At 47.5% G+C, this 21,179-nt stretch overlaps 1 protein-coding gene and 1 pseudogene across 1 annotated transcript; one reads left to right on the plus strand and one right to left on the minus strand.

Moving 5' to 3' along the window:
* The window catches only part of LOC109760255 (uncharacterized acetyltransferase At3g50280-like), a 210,825-nt pseudogene that overhangs the window by 52,274 nt on the left and 137,372 nt on the right, over positions 1–21,179 (plus strand).
* Positions 14,153–14,959, minus strand: LOC109760253 (probably inactive leucine-rich repeat receptor-like protein kinase At5g48380). Its single transcript, XM_020319085.1, has one exon. The coding sequence runs from the start codon at positions 14,957–14,959 to the stop codon at positions 14,153–14,155; it is 807 nt and encodes a 268-aa protein (XP_020174674.1).

Consider the following 21,179-nt stretch of genomic DNA (forward strand, 5'->3'; position numbering starts at 1 on the left):
CCTCGCGCCGCCTCCTCCTACCCCTCCTCCACGCCACCTCCTCGCCCCCCTCTTAAATAGCTCCGCCCCGACCCCCCTCTCTCTGCTCCCGCCGCCGCCCGCTCCCGCGTAGCCGCCGCCGCCGGCGAGATCTATCGCCGCCGCCGCGCTCCGTTCCGACTCCCCGAGCGCCGCCGACCCCCACCAACCTCACCGCCTCGCCACGCCGCCCCTTCCCCGCTACTCCGCAGTCGCCGCCGACGCCCGGAGCCGTCGCCCCGTTCATCGCCGAGCCGCCGCCGTCGTCTTCTCCGGCGACGTCGACGCCCACCGCCGCGGTAAGCCACCGGCCGCCCTCGTCCGTTCGATCTAGGATGGACGGCTAGGATTAGATCTAGTCGGTTTTATTTTTTATTTGCGAACCGGTATAAACCGTGAACCGCCCCGGTTTTTTTATTCGTTTTGGTTTTATTAAGAAAACCTAGATCTGTTTTTTTTAGGTTTTACTAAACTGCGAACGTCCACTGTTTAGATCCTATAAACGAACGTTCACTATTTAGTTTTTTTCTTTTTCTGTTATTTTCGGCCAGGGACCTACTAGCAATTTGTTTTTTTACATAATAGCCCCTGGTTTTCAAACACTCATAACTTTTTACTCGTTTGTCCAAATCCAACGAAACCAACGCCCACGTCTTCGTTATGATCCCCTCTATCTAGTAAAATAACTTAAACATGTTTTTGAAAGTTTTAAAATTTGGATTCAAACAGATTTGTATTCAAACTTCTTTTGTTCATAACTTAAGTTCCGTAACTCCAATTTGAGTTGATTCTTTTTGCAAACCAAAGCTCTTGACCTAAACTCTCTGATAAGGCCAAATTCACATAATTTTGGTACTGTTAGAAATTGTTTTATGTTGCAAGAGTTATTTGCTTGGTTTTGATGTTTTCCGAAGTGTCTTCTTCGTTCTTCTCGATCTTTTGAGTGATTGCATATGTGTGGTTGCTATTGCTTACTTACGATAGATTGACCGGAGTGTGACGAGTAGATCTATCAAGAGTTTTGAGTGCGAATCATCTTCATCATCATTGCAGGCAAGTTCACACTTTGATCATATCTCTTTCATACCCAGTTTTTATTGCATTAGATCAATCCTCAAACATTGCATGATTAGGATCTAATTAAATTGTGGGAACTGGGAAGTAGATGAGGTAGTACCTATTACCTGTTTTAATTATCAAACCCTTGGGAGTTACTTCTACGTTGCTATTACATTGCCATGCTATGCTCGTAGACGTGGATTGGGTTTGAAGTGATATTCATGACAGATGTGAGATTGATAGTAATGGTTTACTTAAGGTGGCAACTAAAACTCACATCTGGGTGGATTGAGGCACCTGGAGAACCCAGTGTTGCTTGTTTGTATAAGGACCGCCACCCAGGCTCAAAGGGATCATAAGATTATTCATGCTAGAAACTTCCGTGTGCAGCCGCAAGCTATTATGGGCTCTAGCATAGTTGAGTAAGTTGTGGGAAACCTTTCCATGATGGGCTAGCAGATGTAGGGGATTGTAGGTGTACCGGCCTATCTATCGGTTAAGGGGTCCTCTTCGGAAAGACTGTGTCTCGGTCATCCGTTTCTCAAACATCATGCAGTGCGAGAAATCCAACGGAGGAGATCGAGTCTTGTGGGAAAAGTGCACAAACCTCTGCAGAGTGTACAAACTAATCATGATTAGCCGTGTCCCCGGTTATGGACATCTTGAGTATCTAGTTCTTGGATTATCCCGTTGATCTCATCATGTTACTTTAATTAATATTGTTGGGTTAATGATGATACTTAATTGGGATTGAGATGCTGTCAACCATCTCAATGTTTCACAACCACCATGATAGTTAAATAAAATTTATTCCTTTGTAGTAGGGAAAAATTGGCTTTTCGCAAAAACATTATAACCATAGAGCTTTTCCACCAGCCATATATGCATGTAGTGATAGCCTTTGTTCATTATTTCTCTATGGTGTGAATTTGCCAGCATATTCCATGTGCTGACCCGTTTTCGGGCTGCAAGGTTTCATGTTGCAGGATTCTTACGACGAGTAAGAGATACGTTAGGGTTACGATTTCTACACTCAACTTTGCCGTTGGTGTTGATGGGAATCCACAACCTTGTTACTTCCGCTATTTGGATTGAGGTAATAGTATTTATGTTACTTTATACATGTGATTTACCTCTGTTATAAATCCTCGAGTACTGTGTGTGTCAGCATACCGATCCAGGGATGACACTTAAGCACAGAGACTTGATCCATTCGGGTCGGGTCGCTACAAGGAACATATATAAAACATAGGGAAGCAACAACACGAGCTATTGATCTACAACATAGATATACTAATACTACCAAGACTAAGTTCATGATAAATTAAAGTTCAATTAATCATATTACTTAAGAACTCCCACTTAGGTAGACATCCCTCTAATCCTCTAAGTGATCACGTGATCCAAATCAACTAAACCATAACCGATCATCACGTGAAATGGAGTAGCTTTCAATGGTGAACATCATTATGTTGATCATATCTACTATATGATTCACGCTCGACCTTTCGGTCTCAGTGTTCCGAGGCCATATTTGCATATGCTAGGCTCGTCAAGTTTAACCTGAGTATTCTGCGTGTGCAAAACTGGCTTGCACCCGTTGTAGATGGACGTAGAGCTTATCACACCCGATCATCACGTGGTGTCTGGGCATGACGAACTTTGGCAACGGTGCATACTCAGGGAGAACACTTTTATCTTGAAATTTAGTGAAAGATCATCTTATAATGCTATCGTCAATCAAAGCAAGATAAGATGCATAAAAGATAATGATCACATGCAATCAATATAAGTGAGATGATATGGCCATCATCATCTTGTGCTTGTGATCTCCATCTCCGAAGCACCGTCATGATCACCATCGTCACTGGCGTGACACCTCAACCTCCATCGTAGCATCGTTGTCGTCTTGCCAAACTTATGCTTCTACGACTATCGCTACCGCTTAGTTATAAAGTAAAGCATTACAGGGCGATTGTATTGCATACAATAAAGCGACAACCATATGGCTCCTGCCAGTTGCCGATAACTCGGTTACAAAACATGATCATCTCATACAATAAAATATAGCATCATGCCTTGACCATATCACATCACAACATGCCCTGCAAAAACAAGTTAGACGTCCTCTACTTTGATGTTGCAAGTTTTACGTGGCTGGTACGGGCTGAGCAAGAACCGTTCTTACCTACGCATCAAAACCACAACGATAGTTCGTCAACTTAGTGTTGTTTTAACCTTCTCAAGGACCGGGCGTAGCCGCACTCGGTTCAACTAAAGTTGGAGAAACTGACACCCGCCAGCCACCTGTGTGCAAAGCACGTCGGTAGAACCAGTCTCGCGTAAGTGTACGCGTAATGTCGGTCCGGGCCGCTTCATCCAACAATACCGCCGAACCAAAGTATGACATGCTGGTAAGCAGTATGACTTGTATCGCCCACAACTCACTTGTGTTCTACTCGTGCATAGAACATCTACGCATAAAACCAGGCTCGGATGCCACTGTTGGGGAACGTAGTAATTTCAAAAAAATTCCTACGCACACGCAAAATCATGGTGATGCATAGCAACGAGAGGGGAGAGTGTGTCCACGTACCCTCGTAGACCGAAAGCGGAAGCGTTATATCAACGCGGTTGATGTAGTCGTACGTCTTCACGATCCGGCCGATCCAAGTACCGAAAGCACGACACCTCCGAGTTCTGCACACGTTCGGCTCGGTGACGTCCTCGCCTTCTCGATCCAGCAAGAGGGGCGAAGTAGTAGATGAGTTCCGGCAGCACGACGGCGTGGTGACGGTGTTGGTGAAGAACAATCTTCGCAGGGCTTCGCCTAAGCACTACGAAAACTATGATGGAGGATAAACTAGAGGAGACAGGGTTGCCGGCACACGGCTTGGTGTTTCTTGATGTCTTGGGTGCTAGCCCTACCCCTGTATTAATATGTTGAGCCTGGGGGTCGAAACTTGGAGTAAAAGCCTCCACAAAGTCGGTTTCACCCGAAAGGCAAGAGTCCTTCTCGGACTCCAGGGCGAGATGCCAGGGTTCCCGGCGTCTGGACCCAGACGCCAGGCACCCTGGCGTCTGGCCCCTGGACTCCGCAAAACTTCCTTTTGCGCTTTCCAAAAACCTCGTGGGCTTTCCCCTTTGGCCCAGATAAAGTGCTCTTGTGCCCAAACATTTCGGGAAACATCCGTAACCCCTTCCGATGGATTCCGGAACCTTTCCGGAGATCAAACACTACTATCCACATATCAATCTTTACTTCCGAACCATTCCGGAGTTCCTCGTCATATCCGTGATCTCATCCAAAACTCCGAACAACATTCGGTCACCAACATACATAACTCATAGTACTATATTGTCAATGAACGTTAAGCGTGCGGACCCTACGGGTTCGAGAACTATGTAGACATGACCGAGACATCTCTCTGGTCAATAACCAAAAGCGGGACCTGGATGCCCATATTGGCTCCTACATATTCTACGAAGATCTTTATCGCTCAGACCGCATAACAACATACGTTGTTCCCTTTGTCACGGTATGTTACTTGCCCGAGATTCGATCGTCGGTATCTCAATACCTAGTTCAATATTGTTACCGGCAAGTCTCTTTACTCGTTCGATAATACATCATCCCTCAACTAACTCATTAGTTGCAATGCTTGCAAGGCTTATAGTGATGTGCATTACCGAGTGGGCCCAGAGATACCTCTCCGACAATCGGAGTGACAAATCCTAATCTCGAAATACGCCAACCCAACAAGTACCTTAGGAGACACCTATAGAGCACCTTTATAATCACCCAGTTACGTTGTGACGTTTGGTAGCACACAAAGTGTTCCTCCGGTAAACGGGAGTTGCATAATCTCATAGTCATAGGAACATGTATAAGTCATGAAGAAAGCAATAGCAACATACTAAACGATCAAGTGCTAAGCTAACGGAATGGGTCAAGTCAATCACATCATTATCCTAATGATGTGATCCCGTTATTCAAATGAAAACTCATGTCTATGGTTAGGAAACTTAACCATCTTTGATTAACGAGCTAGTCAAGTAGAGGCATACTAGTGACACTATGTTTGTCTATGTATTCACACATGTATTATGTTTCCAGTTAATACAATTCTAGCATGAATAATAAACATTTATCATGAAATAAGGAAATAAATAATAACTTTATTATTGCCTCTAGGGCATATTTCCTTCAACAAGAACATTGAACTTGTCAATGTAGTCCAGGTGATGTTAGTTCACCGGATCCTGCCTTGTCAACACCGGACTTGCAATCTATGGGAAGTCGATCCGACCAAGCACCAAACCCTGCGAGAGCTTTTCGGCTCCTCGCACAAAGACATCTGGAAGGTGCTTTTCAAGTCCAGCAAATCATGGCCGGACTCCGCCGAAGACCACGGGTACCAACTGTCCCGCCCTGCAAGTTCGGTAAGTCATCATACTTTTTATCCGCATAACCCAAAGGAAGCGCTTAATGTGTTTTCTACAACTCTCCTTGGGCTGGACGAAGAAGGCGGAGCGGATCCATTGTCCGGCCCCGCTGCCCGAAGAACCAGCCGTCCCACTTCTGACGAAGATGCTGGTCCCGGCGCCTTACAAGGTGCCGAAGAAGACGGCCGAGAAGGATGCCAAAAAGACACGGGGCGGCCTTCGTCGCCGCGGCACTTCGGACACAATATCCGAAGGCTCTGATGCCCGTTCCACCTCCGAAGAGGACGTGGAGGAGGAGGAAGATGAATCCCCTGTGGGGGAAAGAAAGAAGAGGACGGCCTCCGCACACTTGGAGGCCGAGTCGCCTAAAGGGGGAAAAGCTCCTCTTTCGGAGGAGTCTACTGTCGCCGCCGACAGCGGCCCGACATGGGATCCCAGGGCCCAGCCCCTGGTGAATTCGTGAGTATATTGAATCCGAGTATGTTATGCGTCCAGCCTCATCATGGCATAATATTTTAACCTGAGCCATATTTTTTGTAGTCCGGCGAGGTCCCATACCAAACAATCCTCATCAGAGGATTCGCTGAGCTCGGATGCTATGGAGAGTGGGACGCCCCCGAAGGCCCCTTCCTCCAAACAGGTGAATAACACCGAGGCTTCGTCCCAGAGGGACCCCGGCCAAGGAGGAGAGGGAAAGACCATGAAGGCGGCGCCTGGAGGTCAAACTTCAGGGGCCGGACACATGGGGGAGAAAATTCCCATGGGAGCTGACGGCGGGGGCCATCTTGAATTTGGCTCCCAGCCGGATGCAATTACGAAGACCAATACGGCTCCAGAATCAAGCAGGCAGCCTCTCTCAGCTGGAGGGGGCAGGCCTGTTCCACCGGCCATCTCTGTCCAACCAGAGGTGTCGGGTGCTTTGTTGGTGGCGCTGAAGAGCGCCTCCATCGTCGATGAACACCGTGCCCTTATGGGTGTGGTGATTGAGAAGATTCAGTCAGCTGAGAGTGGACTGAATGAAGCCTGTATCGGCCTTATAAAAGGTTTTGAGGTATGTTTTATGAGGTTTCGAAGAGTGTCATGGTATGGATAGTAGCCCCTGATACACTGTTCGGTGAAAGAAAGAACCGGACAGAGGATCAAATTTATGTTCATAGGAAGACTCATTGGATGACATCTATTTCTCTTCTGTTATAAGCAGGCGTCGGTAGCGGCTGCTGCCTCTCATACTGCGGAGGTCTCCGGACTGAATCAAAGTCTGGAGCGGGCCAAAGAAGAACTTGGCCAGTTGAAAATGCAGTTGGGAGATAAACAAGGTATGCGCAAGTCTTGTTCGCGTTTATTGCGAATGAATTTTCAGTATGATAAAATATGTTTCATGATTTGTGCTAGGGATGATGACCGAAGTCGAGGCTCTTAAGAAGGCTGTGGCCGAGGCCGAGAAAAAGGCAACCACAGAGCTGGCTCTTCGTGAGAAGCACGAGGCCAGGGTTATTGAAGTTGAGCAGGAGTTGCAAGAGGCCGTGAAGAAATGCGAGACCTTGGAGCAGAGTTTAACGGAGAAAGAATCCGAACTCACCAAGGCGCATCAGGCCACGAGCGATGCCCGGGGGGAAACCCAAAGCGCCCTGCAGGGGATCCAAGAGGCGAGCAAGATCGCGGCGGGTAAGGCTTTTTCCATGTAAAGCAAGTATTTGAGGAGAAAATCATGTTTCTAATTTTGAATTCGGATTTCTCAGGGGTATTTGCCGAGCTGCCCGGCAGCATATCGGATGCCGCCCAATTCTACCGAGCTGAAGAAAGGAACACTGCGGAGAAGCTCTTCTGGTTGCAGTATTTGGCACCGAATTATCCGGTGCCTTTTGTCGATCAACTGAAACAGCTGATCGAACTGCATAAGGCGGCGGAGCTAGCCATGAAGGATCTGATTATCTGGCTATGGCCCGCCGAGCCGATTCCAAGCAGCTACTTCGGGCTCGTGAAGCGGCTTGTAAGTGCCTGCACTCGACTTGATGTCATCAAGCGGTCGGTCTGTATAGAGGGTGCGCGAATGGCCTTCGCCCGCGCAAAGGTGCACTGGGGGAAGATGGATGCTGAAAAGCTGATGACCGAAGGACCGCCAGAGGGGAAGGAGCACCGCAAGCCCGAATTCTATTATGATAATGTACTGAAAGGATCCTACCTTGCAGCGGAGCTATGTACCAAGGACATTATATTTCCATGAATGCAAATCGTGTTGTCCTTTGTAATGTTTGAACAAGGTCATTTATACTATTTATTGCCAGTTATATAAAAGTTTATCCTCTTGCGCGGCCGTTTTATATATTAATCCTGAGAGTTCACCAGTCGTCGGCTTCTGCCCCCACCTAAGAAGTACGGGGGTGTTCGGGATAGACCTGATCACTCTTTATCCCAGTTTTGGGTCCTTCGAAGGAGGTGTTCCGCACAACGAACCAGACAATCAGACTATAGGGCTGTATTGCTCTCACTTAGCCATAGGAGCTTTAGGAAGGTAGGCGCAGCCCCTGGTGTTCGGAAGACCGCACGAGGGGCTCTATAAGCACCTGATCGGAAGAAAAAACTGATCCATTGCACGCTGCATTGGTTATGGCATTATGCGGGAGAAATCCTTAAAGATTTTACAACCTCTCGAACAGCTGACCAGCTCTTGCCGTATCATGACAGTCAGTTTTCAGCTTTCTCTACTGAGGTGCTCGTCCGGAAGAACCGGGACACAATCACAGTAGTTCTCCCAGTGCTACCTTAGCCGATATAGCGGAACGTAAGGTACCAAAACGTGGGAGCCGGGCAAACCCAACTATTGACCCAAGACATGATTCGGAGCTGATGCATATAATGCTATAGGTTCGGGGTGCCGAACTTCCGTGAAGGTGTTCGGACTTTATTGCCGTATTATGGGTAAAACGAAGCCCCTGGCATATTTGAAGGCATATCGTGGTGTACGGATGCCACTTGACAAAAGAATTTTAATAAGAAATAACAGCAGATAAGCGTCATATGAATCCATATGTTGTATTTGAATAGTACATCGATGCGTATAAGTACAGCTAATATGATCAAAAGGAAATATGACTGTGGAACCTGCTGAGACCAGGGGAAGAAGCTGTGTGCGGATCCGAAGTATAGTCGGATAGTCATCGCGGGGAATATCTACAGATTCCCTTGCGCGTTCGAGCTGCCTCCATATCGCCCATCCTGGTCAGCGCAAAGGTGAACCTGCGAAGGAAATGTAAGAAATGTTTGCGTGCCGGAGAGCGGTTGAGCCGCTGAGTGCGGCCTGCCCTGGCCTTCGCCGGAGTGTTTAATTGAGCTCTGGACGAGCCGGGCTATCCTGTCGCGAAGTAGTTCGGAGTCCTTTGACAGTGTCCGGGAGCCTGGCCGTCGACTCGGGGTTCGGCTGCAAGGTGCTGCTCGTTGCTTCTGCTGTTAAGGCAGTGGTGTACTTGTTGGTGCTGAAGTAATGTTCGTCCTTGCCATTAACCGTGATGACGCCGCGTGGACCGGGCATTTTGAGCTTACGGTAGGCATTGTGGCACCGCGTTGAATCGAGCGAACGCGGTTCGTCCGAGCAGTGCCTGATAATCACTACGGTAATTGTCTGGTGATCCGAAGACTACCTCAAGGGCGATGGAGCCTGTACAGCTGGCTTCCACACCTGGTATAATGCCTCTAAAAGTGGCTTTAGTGGGTTTGATCACCGAATGATCGATGCCCATCTTGCGCACTCTGTCCCGGTAAAGCAGGTTTAGACTACTGCCTCCGTCCATAAGGACTCGTGTGAGGTGGAACCCGTCAATTATTGGGTCGAGGACTAGTGCGACTGGATTGCCCTGATTGGCGTTAACCGGACGATCCGTGCGGTTGAAGGTGACCGGCCCTAGTTTATATTGTGGGACGACTAGTTCCGTTAAGTCGTCATCCCTAAGGGTGCGTATCCGGTCCAGGTTGGGAATTTGGGTGGTGTTTACCACGTTCACCGTTTGGATTTGCGAGGGAAATTTCTTTTGCCCTCCTGTGTTCGGTGATCTGGGCTCTTCGTCGCCGTCATCGCTTTGAGACCCCCCTTCTCTGTTTTTGGCGCCTGCCCTGCCGGCTTGTTTGAAGACCCAGCATTCTCTGTTGGTATGGGTGGCTGGCGTTTCTGGGGTGCCATGAATTTGGCATTGGCGATCGAGTATGCAGTCCAGACTGGATGGACCCGAATTGTTATTTTTGAGTGGCCCTTTCCACTGACCGGACTTTGAGCCACAAAACTCGGCATTAACTGTCGTATCTTCGGCGTTTTCACCATATTTTCGGCGCTTGTGTTTGTTGCATCGTGGTTTGCCGTTGCTATCCCTGGCCTCTGATGTGCCAGGTTTGCTTGCTGTGTTGTTGCTACGAGCCAACCAGCTATCTTCGCCCGCGCAAAAGCGGGTCATAAGTTTCGTGAGGGCTGCCATGGATTTTGGCTTCTCTTGGCCGAGATGTCGGGCGAGCCACTCGTCACGTATGTTATGTTTAAAGGCTGCTAGGGCTTCGGCATCCGGACAGTCGACAATTTGGTTCTTTTTAGTTAGGAAACGAGTCCAGAATTTCCTGGCTGACTCTCTCGGCTGTTGTGTTATGTGACTTAAATCGTCAGCATCCGGTGGTCGCACATAAGTGCCCTGGGAATTGTCCAGGAATGCGTCTGCCAGGTTCTCCCAACTTCCAATGGAGTTTGCTAGCAAGCTATTCAGCCAATGCCGAGCTGGCCCTTTGAGTTTTAGCGGGAGATACTTGATGGCGTGTAGATCATCCCCGCGGGCCATGTGAATGTGGAGGAAGAAGTCTTTTATCCATACCGCAGGGTCTGTAGTACCATCATATGATTCAATGCATATGATTCAATGTTTACGGGTTTAAACCCTTCTGGGAATTCGTGATTCATTACTTCATCAGTGAAGCATAGGGGGTGTGCGACACCTCTGTGTCGGGCTATGTCGCGACGCAGTTCATACGAGTCTTGTCTGCTGTATTCGGCCTGGCCGGATTTGCTTTTAGTGTATCCTGCATGACGATCATCGTCACGCGTTGGGGCGTGCCCCCGTGATCCGTAGATCGATCTTGTATGTTCTGCTTTGTTTTCCAATACGTCTCGCAGGTCCTGCGTGTTGCCCCGGGCCTTGCTGTTTTTGTTTGTCTGGCAACGGGGTGCGGGCTGGACTTTGGGCTGATATGCCCCTCTGTCTCGGCCATGAGGTGGCCAATCAGCCGCATCATACGCTGGTAATGCAGGTTTTAATGCTTCCTCCTCGAGTTGGGGTAGCAACCTGCGCTTTGGGTAACTCTTGGTTGGGCGCTCGAGTTCGTATTCCTCGGCCACCAGGACCTCAGTCCATCTATCTGCTAGCAGATCTTGATCAGCTCGAAGCTGTTGTTGCTTTTTCTTCAGGCTATTTGCTGTGGCTATAAGCCGGCGCTTGAAGCGCTCCTTCTCGATGGGATCCTCAGGCATGATAAATTCTTCGTCGCCGAGGCTCACCTCGTCTTCGGAGAGAGGCATGTAATTGTCATCCTCTGATTCTCCGTCTGCTGCCTGTTCCTGAGGGCTAGCTTGTTCATCCTCCTACTCGAGGCCTGGCTGGAGGGGATTGTCTTCGTCTTCGGCACTATCCGGAGCGTTATTGTCTCTTGTGCCGGTATCGCTGCTTTTGCTATGGCGGGACTTAGAGCAGCGCCGCTGACGCCGGTGCTTGGATTGCTTCTTGGAGGGATTATCCTCCGTTGCCTTATCGCCATCGCCTTCATTGGGGGTGTCCACCATGTATATATCATATGATGAGGTGGCAGTCCAGCGCCCTGTGAGTAGTGGTTCCTGTTCGTCTCCTGCATCGTCGTCCATACCGTCGATGTCTTCGGAGCCGAAATCGAGCATGCCGGTTAAATCGTCGACAGTGGCTACTACATGGGTGGTGGGTGGGGAGCGAATTTCTTCGTCGTCCGCATCCCATTCTAGCCGGACATAGTTCGACCAAGGGTCTCCTGACAAGGAGAGAGACCTTAATGAGTTTAGCACGTCGCCCAGTGGTGAGTGCTGAAAGATATCCGCGGAGGAAAACTCCATGATCGGTTCCCAATCAGATTCGATTGGCACGGACACTGGCGGTTCGGAGCCCGTGGCCGGGGACGAATCCAAGTGTCCGGCAACACGGGTCTCATAAGAGGTGAAGTCAGTATTCGGCTCTATCGCCGCTGCGTGCGCGGCCTCCGTGGCGGGGTCTATCCACCCGTCCTCGGACGGCATGATCTGCTCCGGATTGAGGGCCAGAGTAGTTGCAGGTGTGATCTCTCGAACACTATTCGACGGCAGAGCTAAGTCATGCTCGTCGTGATTGTGCGGCGCACCTGACATGGGCTCGAATCCGTCGAAGATCAAGTATCCGCGGGTGTTGGCAGTATAGTTCAAGTTTCCAAACCTGACCTGATGGCCAGGAGTTGGCCCGCAGTATGAAGCCGCAAAAAACGAAGATCTGTCCGGGGAGGAAAGCCTCGCCCTGGATCGCATCGTTGTCGATGATCGAAGGAGTCGTCAAGCCTTTATCGCGGAGGCACAATGGAACTCTCAATGAAAGCACCAATGTCGGTGTCAAAATCGGTGGATCTCGGGTAGGGGGTCCCGAACTGTGCGTCTAAGGCAGATGGTAACATGAGGCGGGGGCCACAATGTTTACCAAGGTTCGGGCCTTCTCGATGGAGGTAATACCCTACTTCCTGCTTGATTGATCTTGATGATATGAGTATTACAAGAGTTGATCTACCACGAGATCGTAGAGGCTAAACCCTAGAAGCTAGCCTATGATTATGATTGTTCTTGTCCTACGGACTAAACCCTCCGGTTTATATAGACACCGGAGGGGGCTAGGGTTACACAGAGTCGGTTACAAGGGAGGATATCTACATATCCGTATTGCCAAGCTTGCCTTCCACGCAAAGGAGAGTCCCATCCGGACACGGGACAAAGTCTTGAGTCTTGTATCTTCATAGTCCAACAGTCTGGCAGAAGTATATAGTCCGGCTGTCCGAGGACCCCCTAATCCAGGACTCCCTCAGACTCCCCCCTTGGCGCGCCCTCCTCCTTGGCCGGCCACCTCCCCCCTACCTCCTTTATATATGGGGCAGGGGCACCCCATAGACACAACAAGTTGATCATTGATCTCTCTTAGCCGTGTGCGGTGCCCCCTCCACCATAATCCACCTCGGTCATATCGTAGCGGTGCTTAGGCGAAGCCCTGCGTCGGTAACTTCATCAACACCGTCATCACGCCGTCGTGCTGACGAAGCTCTCCCTCGAAGCTCTACTGGATCGTGAGTTCGCGGGACGTCGCCGAGCTGAACGTGTGCTGAACACGGAGGTGCCGTACGTTCGGTACTAAGGATCGGTCGATCATGAAGACATATGACTATATCAACCGCGTTGTCATAACGCTTCCGCTTATGGTCTACAAGGGTACGTGGACAACACTCTCCCCTCTCGTTGCTATGCATCACCATGATCTTGCGTGTCTGTAGGAAGTTTTTTAAATTACTACGTTCCCCAACAGAGGCAAATCCACGGGCTCGTCGGTGAAGATCGAGGGGAGGAAGGTTTTCCCTAGTTGCCTTGCGAGAGGGGAAAGAATAGTTTCCTAAAGTGTCACGCGTTCACGAGTGCAGAACCACTGCCACATCATCAACCATACCACTTTTTGTCAGGTTGGAAGTAAATCTGCTGTCACAAAGTTATGGTTCAAATTTATTTGTTTTGAAAATTAAGGACTAAAACAAAGCTTAATCAATAGTTGAGTAACCAAATTGATCAAAACAGATAGGATTTTCAGCATCCGGGTGCCCCTACACCCTCTATGAACAGTAAATTCAAAACAAAATCAAAAAAAATCTAAAACTTTGGGACATCAAACATCATGAAACTTTTGATGATCTTGCAAAGTTTTAGCTAAAAATAACATTCGAAGAGCACTCAAATAAAAAAACAAAATCATTGTTCAAAGTTTATGTACATTTTTGACCACCCAATGATGAACAGACCAACAAAGGCAGCGGCTGCATTCTCCTGCCAGTTCATTCTGAACATCCTCTTTTTTCGTGGGGCGTTTTACACATCCTTGGCACCCCTGGCTGACAAGAAATATAAATGGACACCTTACACAAAAACCAATCTGCTCTGTTCTTCAATAAACACGGCAAAGAGAGCCTCTGGTCTCTGTAGAATTTTCACTGGAACACGCGAAGGTATCCAGACATCCAGCTAGTACAAAGACGACCGGTATGCATGCTTTCAAGAAGGGCAAAGCATGAAAATGGGGAGAAAAATACTACTGAAGTGCAGAGTTTTATAGGCAGAGCTGCCTTGTTGTGATGCCTTGTTTGTACATAAATAATCACGGTCAGTTGATGCCTTGCATCTTTCTTGAAAGGTTGAACTTGAAATATGCATTAACAAGCACCGGCAGTTGCTAGTTACCGGGCATACATATGTCAATTTAGGCAATCGTTCCTGCAAGGAACATACTAAGATTATACTGCCGGAAGTGCTCATTTGACCTCCGGAAGCTATGCCAGACAAAGTTTCAGAACAACAAGTGAATCATATGTGGACGATGTAGGCTCGGATCCTCTCGGAGCAGACGAAGCAGTGCGGGAAGTAGAAGGCCACCATGAACCCCACGACAAATCCGACGGCCGCTCCGATGCTCGACTGGTCGTTGAGCCTGTACAGCCTAATTCGTACCGGTCTCCATCTCCTCCTCGATGGAGGACAATCATCCAAGGGTGAATCACAAAGCCCTTGGTTACCAGCAAAGTTCGAAGCCGAAAACCTTACTGCTAGCAAAGAAGGAATAGGCCCTGATAACAAGTTCTCCGCGACATTGAATTCAGATAACAGAGTAAGAAGATTGAATTGCCGTAGAATTTCACCTCTGAATTGGTTATGCTGGAGGGAGAGGACATTCAGATATGTCATATTTGAGATATTCTGTGGGATTGAACCCGAAAAGCTATTGTACGAAAGATCAAGATATGTCAGATACGGCACCTCCCGTGAAATGTTGGCAGGGATTGGTCCTTCAAAATTGTCATTTGACAGGTCCAGGTTCATCATGCTCGTACAATATTGAAGGCCACGAGGAAATGGGCCTTCAAGTCCTAGGTTCCCGAGACGTAGAGAGAGAACTCTGTCCTCGTCAGGGTGCCAGCATTCCACACCAGTAAACCGGCATATGAAAGCAACGGTGTTATTTTCAAAGTTCCAAGAGGATTTGAGTACACCGTTGGGATCAGTCACTGATTGTTGCATAGACTTCAGGCACTGGATATCTTGTTCTATACTAAAACATAATGTTGAGCTATTCAAGAGGAGAAACAAAAGGAGGAACTTGGTATCATCATCCATCGCAAGCGTGGAGTGAAACAAACAGCTGCTCGGCTGGAAGCTGCGGATTGTCTATTCCAGCGTCACCTGACCAAAACTTGTGTAAGAATAAGGCTCTACTTGAAAAAAGGAGAATGAATTTTCTCAGACATGGAGACACCACAGAACAGCCTCCAGAAGTGCAAATAACAAGTGAGAAAACCCTTGTTTTGTTCGTTTCATGTGATACTTCATAGAGAAAATGAGGTGCTTGAGAAAACTCACCGGTTGATCAAGCCAAATCTAAAGCCACCATCTGTGCAATACATGAGCGGGTGCAGCCCTTTAAAAACAGGGAATTCCTCCACTGGAGCATAGACTCATCTTCTGCCAAATCCTGAAGTCTTATTGATTTGGAAGTATTTGCCACAAGTATGTAAGGAAGAAAGACTCGCCAGCCACCAGTCCCCACTGAGAGAAGAAATAGGTGTATAAACTTGTGGAACTGATGCCATCAAATCATCTAGGATTAGTATTTATGAAGACGTATGTGATAGGCAGGTAAAACTTCGTCAAAAGTAAAGATAATGCTTCTCCCACTCCTAACTACATAGTAGGCATTTGGATTAAATTATGATAAAGCATGCCTTTGTGCTTATAAATTACTTTTTCACTTGACATTAGGCAAAAACATTAGAATTGATGTGATGCTACTCCAGGGTGTATCTTGTACAGAAGTTTGTAAAGCACCCGACGAGTCCTAGTCTGAATCATGGTTACTCTAGCCCTATATGACGGCTCCGGCAGGCACATGTCAGGAAGACCGACCCGACGTCGTCGCGAGTCTCCAGTCTCGGTATAATTAGTTGTCACGGAGGAACGTGTGTCGAGAGTTTACATGGTTGCCTAGCAGAATAGAATTTTGAGCCCTCTTACCAGAACTCTGATCTCACGGTCTCACTGGGTGAATTTGCAGTATCTTTTTACTCCAAAATATATGGTCACCCGTCTGCTATCTAGAAATCCAAGGCCTCATTGAGGACCTGAGAGCCTGGCGGGCGGCTGGTTGCTTCCCCACCGCCACCAGCCACCACCATAGCCTTTTAGTTAGCCCGCAGGCGAAACCTGCCTAGGCCAGGCAGGTTGTTGCCTTGGCCGGAGCCGTGCTTGCACTTGTCAGGTAACCTGAGGCCTTGTACTGGCTATGCCTGCTTGTACATGTAAAATCTCTTTCCCTATCTTAATAAAGATTGTCTTTGGCCTTTGGATCGGAAATATTATTTGTCCTCTGAAAACACAAACATGTAACAATTTTTACTTATTATTATCAAATAAAAATATACCATTTTTACTGTTTCACGAATAGATACCCTTATTATAACGCTACCTAAATTGGGCAAAAATACGGCCATGTGTCTCCTGTTTCAAAAATATGAGTTAATTGCATGTTAGTACCACACTTGCGCACCTACTCACGAATTGGTACCACTACTCAAAAGTTTTGCAATTCAGTACCAACTCAGGGCCTAAGTGGTGCAATACGGTCAGGGGTGCGTATAAACGCGTATTGACAGTAATGTCGACAGGCTGGGCCCACATGTCAGGCGACATGCTGGCCGAATTGGCCCGCGCCGCCCGCTAACTAGGATGAACCCGACCGAGCCGCTCTCTCTCGCCCGCTCACTCTCACCCGCTCATTTTGCCTCGCCCCCCTTTGTCTCCGCCGTCGGCTGCCGCGCGTTTCTCCTCCGCTACCGCATCACCATGGTCTTCGAGGACGAAAGCAGTGACTCTCAGTCCAGCCTTGTGTACATCGACTCCACCTCCTTCGATGGAATGTAGTACCAGGTGCGTTGTTCGAGTTATGGTTAGGGTTAGGGTTTGTTTTGTGATTGTTGGGGGATTGTGGATTTGACTAGGTTATCTTTGTTCATCTTGCTCCTTAGATCCCTGCTAGCATTGAAGACCTAGACTACATGGGCATTGAGACAGCACCCCCAGTCCTGTGCGAGAACCACCGTCTGCCAGCTGAGAGGAGGGTTGCATTCGAGGCATTTCACACTGGCAGGAGGTTCTTAGCCTATTCAAAGAAGGTAACAATGATTGTAGTAGTCATTGCAGTAGTCTAATTGTTGAAATAGTTATTAGTGCAGATAGTTATTGCTGAGAGGAGGATTGCAGTAGTTATTGCTGTAGTATAATTGCAGTAGCCGCTGCAGTCATTGTTTATTGTTTCTGATGCTCATTAGCAAGCTAGTAATTAGTGCTTGTTACAATCATTGCAGTAGGCTGTCAGTACTTAATTGTTTAGTTGTGCATTGTTTAGTCTGGTCACTCCTTTCTGTGTATCATCAGTACTTAATTGACAGAGAGCTTTGTCAGGAGTGCATTGTTTAGTCTGATCTTTCTTTAATTGGGCAATGTTAGTTGATCAAAGTGTCACTTGATTGATTTAATTGTGCATTGTTTATACTATTTTTAAATGCCTAGGGATTTGTAGTGCATCTGGTATGCTATTCTTTAGTATATATAGTGTGAGTGGAGGCTGCCAATAGGTCAAATTCTGTTGTATAAGTGGTATATTATGAGAAAGAAAGTGACAAATGATGTTGTTGATGTTGCAGGGAAATGAGAACTGTGGTTTTGTTCAATGGGTTGACCCAGAGTGGCCTCCTACAATGCAGAATGCTCTGTTGAAGCTATGGGAGTTGTATTCAGATAGCAGGAATGATAGGAGGAAGGATAACCTGGATAATATTCACTGACTATTCACCATCTGACAAAAGAGAAAAACAACCTGGAGGCCAACTATGACAAATTGGTTGAAGATGTGCATCAACTTTTCAATGCTCAAGAGGATTGGATGATGGATTTCAGCTACTTGCAGTCCAAGATGAAGACTGAGGTTAGCAGCTCAATTGTCTCTGATATGAGGAGAGAGATTGAGAAGAAAGATGCAGAGATCTTCAAGCTGCAAGAGAAGAATGAAGTGCTTATGAACATCACAAAGGCTCAAGGCACTGTCATCCAGAACCTGAAGCTCAACCATTTGAAAGAGAAGGAAAAGCTAATCCAGGAGCATCACAATGATGCCATGAAGATGTTGCAGGTTAGGGTTGATGAACTCACTAAGTCTAATGAGAAGCTAATCCAAGAGAATCACTAGATTGAGCTTCACATGGGTGATCTCAAGAAGGGTCATCAGAAGCTCTTTGTAGGCAGAGATCAGCTCAAACTTCAGACTGCTGATTTGCTCAAGGCAGAGGAGAAGAATAAGCAGAAGCTGAAAGGGATCCAGGCCATCTTGGCTGACTGAACAATATGAAGATCAAGATCTAGATGAAGATGAAGAAGGGCATAAGTAGTTCACCTTTTGTGAAGCTAATCCAAGAGAATCACTAGATTGAGCTTCACATGGGTGATCTCAAGAAGGGTCATCAGAAGCTCTTTGCAGGCACAGATCAGCTCAAACTTCAGATTGCTGATTTGCTCAAGGCAGAGGAGAAGAATAAGCAGAAGCTGAAGGGGATCCAGGCCATCTTGGCTGACTGAACAATATGAAGATCAAGATCTAGATGAAGATGAAGAAGGGCATAAGTAGTTCACCTTTTGTAATGTATGGTGTTGTTTAGTTAACTAAGTTGGACTCTAGTATGTTGTGTAAGAACATATTTATTATGTTTAGTTGTGAACTAGGTTGAACTCCACTATGTTATGTAAGAATCTTTTAATTATGGTGCTTCAAGCTCTCTATGATGATCTATGGTGCTTCAAGCTCTCTATGATTTGGTGCATCAAGCTATTTATGATGATCTATGGTGCTTTCATAGTTGATTTTTATAAGTTATATGATGATCTATGATGGTATTTGGTACATCAAGTTATATTATAAGTGATATGTGTTATAAGTTATATGATAAGTCACTAGTGCAGGATGCTGCTAACGCGACACTACGATTAGAGACCCTTCGAGAAACTGTGTGCGATGCCATAATCGCAAATGGTGCCGTATGAAAACCGTCAGAATTGTGTAAAACGTTTGCGATGACGGATGCATCAAACACGGTTCAGGTTTTAGTTGCGTGTGCGATGAAGGGCATACGGTTCAGTTCAATGAACTGTTTGCGATGATGAGGAACAAAAGAAACGGGCAGCCAGATGGAGGCGTGTGCAATACACAGCATACGGTTCACTTGGATGAACTGTTTGTGATTAGGCAACACAAAAGAAACGGCCAGCCAGATCAAAGGTGTGTGCGATGTACAGCATACGGTTCACTCGGATGAACTGTTTGTGATTAGGCAAGAGAACAGAAACGGTTCAATTTAACAAGATGTGTGTGATACGCGGCAAACGGGTCTGTAAGCAGAAATGTGTGCGAAGACCAATAATAACGCAGACGATTGTTTCTAATAAGACGTATGTTATATGCTCTGTCTACACAACATCTATTGGCCATTGTGGGACGGTCGGTCATCCGGATATGCCATAAGGATGTGAAGAGGCATTCCTATCAGCAAGGACTAGCTGTTCCACCAGTAACTTATGTAAGAAAACTATCAAGTTAAGTGTGCTCAGGCTGGAGCAGCCATCGGATGGGTGACTGGATGGGAAGTTGTGTCAATGTTAAATTAGGTGATGGGATCGGTCATTTCGGTCAAATGACCGAAATGCCCCATTTCCTCAGCTAATTTAAACTTGAGGACCTTGTTTTTTTAACACATGTTAAGGAAGATCTACCACATTACTTTTTGACAATGTGCGATACGTGGCATACTGTTGATCCATCCGACCTATTTGTGATGGAATAGGCCGTGTGTGTTGTGGGCAAACGCTTGCTAGCATTCAACCGTTCGGGATTGATGAATTCATTACCGACGGGATCCCTAGTGTGGTCCATGTTCATCTGATCATCATCTACTTCTTGTGCTAGCTCGATGCTAAGTTTCCATTAATTGATGGCGTTTTATGAACACGCCACCGTTTCCCGCCATTTCCTCACCTGTTTCCCGCCACCCTGATATATTGCGCATAGGGGGCGTGCGATGCACGGAGGCGACAAGCGCAGCCTGTAGCACATCCACCTTTTTGAAGCATGCCAACCCACCAAAGCGTCGCCTCTACCATCAACCTCGTCGACGAGGAAAACGAGCAGGCGCCACGGCCCGTCCCATGCGATCGACGACACTGTGATGCGCGTCATCGCCAGGGTTGAGCAGACCTTTGGCGCATGGCGCTTGAGCGCCGCAGATCAAAATAGGCATGTCAGCGCCAACAGGCTGCAGCTCGCCGCACAACATGATCGATGGCACGCCGCAGAGCAAGCTAGGCGTGTCTGCGTCGATAGGCTACGGCTCGCTGCACGGCGAGACTGTTGGAGCGCCGCAGAGCGAGAGCGGATCCATCGGTGCTTGCCTGCTGTCGACATGGCGTCGCAGCTGGGTACACGTCCCGTCAGTACCCCCATTCCTCACCAGGAGTGGGCAGAGGCCCTTAGCGCCCTACTTGCACCAGATGCCGGCCACGCCGTACTTGCACCGGACGCCCGCTGCGCCGTTCGCATGGGTGCCGCCGTTCGCCTTGTCCGCGGCCTGCTGGATGCCAACGTGCTGGTCCGTAGGCTCGACCGCCTCCTTGGCCCAAGTGTCCACCTGGGCACAATAGAGGAACATGGTCGTCGCATCCTCGAGCTAGTGATCTCCGAGGAAATAGCCAACTTGGAGCTCGAGATCGCGCTCCAGATGTACTGCGAGAGTGAGGACTGCTTGGAAGAATGCCTGCATGAGTTCAGGCAGAGCCAAGAGCTACCCTAGGCAAGGGCTGCTGGTCATGGTCTCATGGACGCGTTTTATTTTGAAAAGTTGTTTCGACATGGATAGCTTTGTATTCACAGCAATCATAGTATGGCTCTGTTTCAATGTGTGTACTCTGTTTTCCATTCTTATATGTTCTGTTTCAATGTGTGTATATACGCTTTCCATTCTGTATATGTGGATGATAACAACTAGATTCAAATTAGTATACAAAAACAGATAGAAAATGGAATTCATAATATATATATATTAATTGTTCATTAGATCATCATAGAATATATATATATATATATAATATCATCACATATACGTGATGATACTTAACTACTAGGTACAATGCATAAAATTAAAAACGAACAATACTAAAACTAATTATCCCTCCTGGGGCGAGTATTCCAGCAGCCCCTCGCCAGCAGCTCCCTGGTGCGCGGCGTCTTCCCAGTGCGGAG

The sequence above is a fragment of the Aegilops tauschii genome, chromosome 3 (assembly GCF_002575655.3).
Source record: "Aegilops tauschii subsp. strangulata cultivar AL8/78 chromosome 3, Aet v6.0, whole genome shotgun sequence".
Taxonomy (NCBI): domain Eukaryota; kingdom Viridiplantae; phylum Streptophyta; class Magnoliopsida; order Poales; family Poaceae; genus Aegilops; species Aegilops tauschii.

Coding starts and splice junctions, on each gene's coding strand:
- LOC109760253 (XM_020319085.1), bottom strand. CDS start 14,959: ATGGATGATGATACCAAGTTCCTCCTTTTGTTTCTCCTCTTGAATAGC.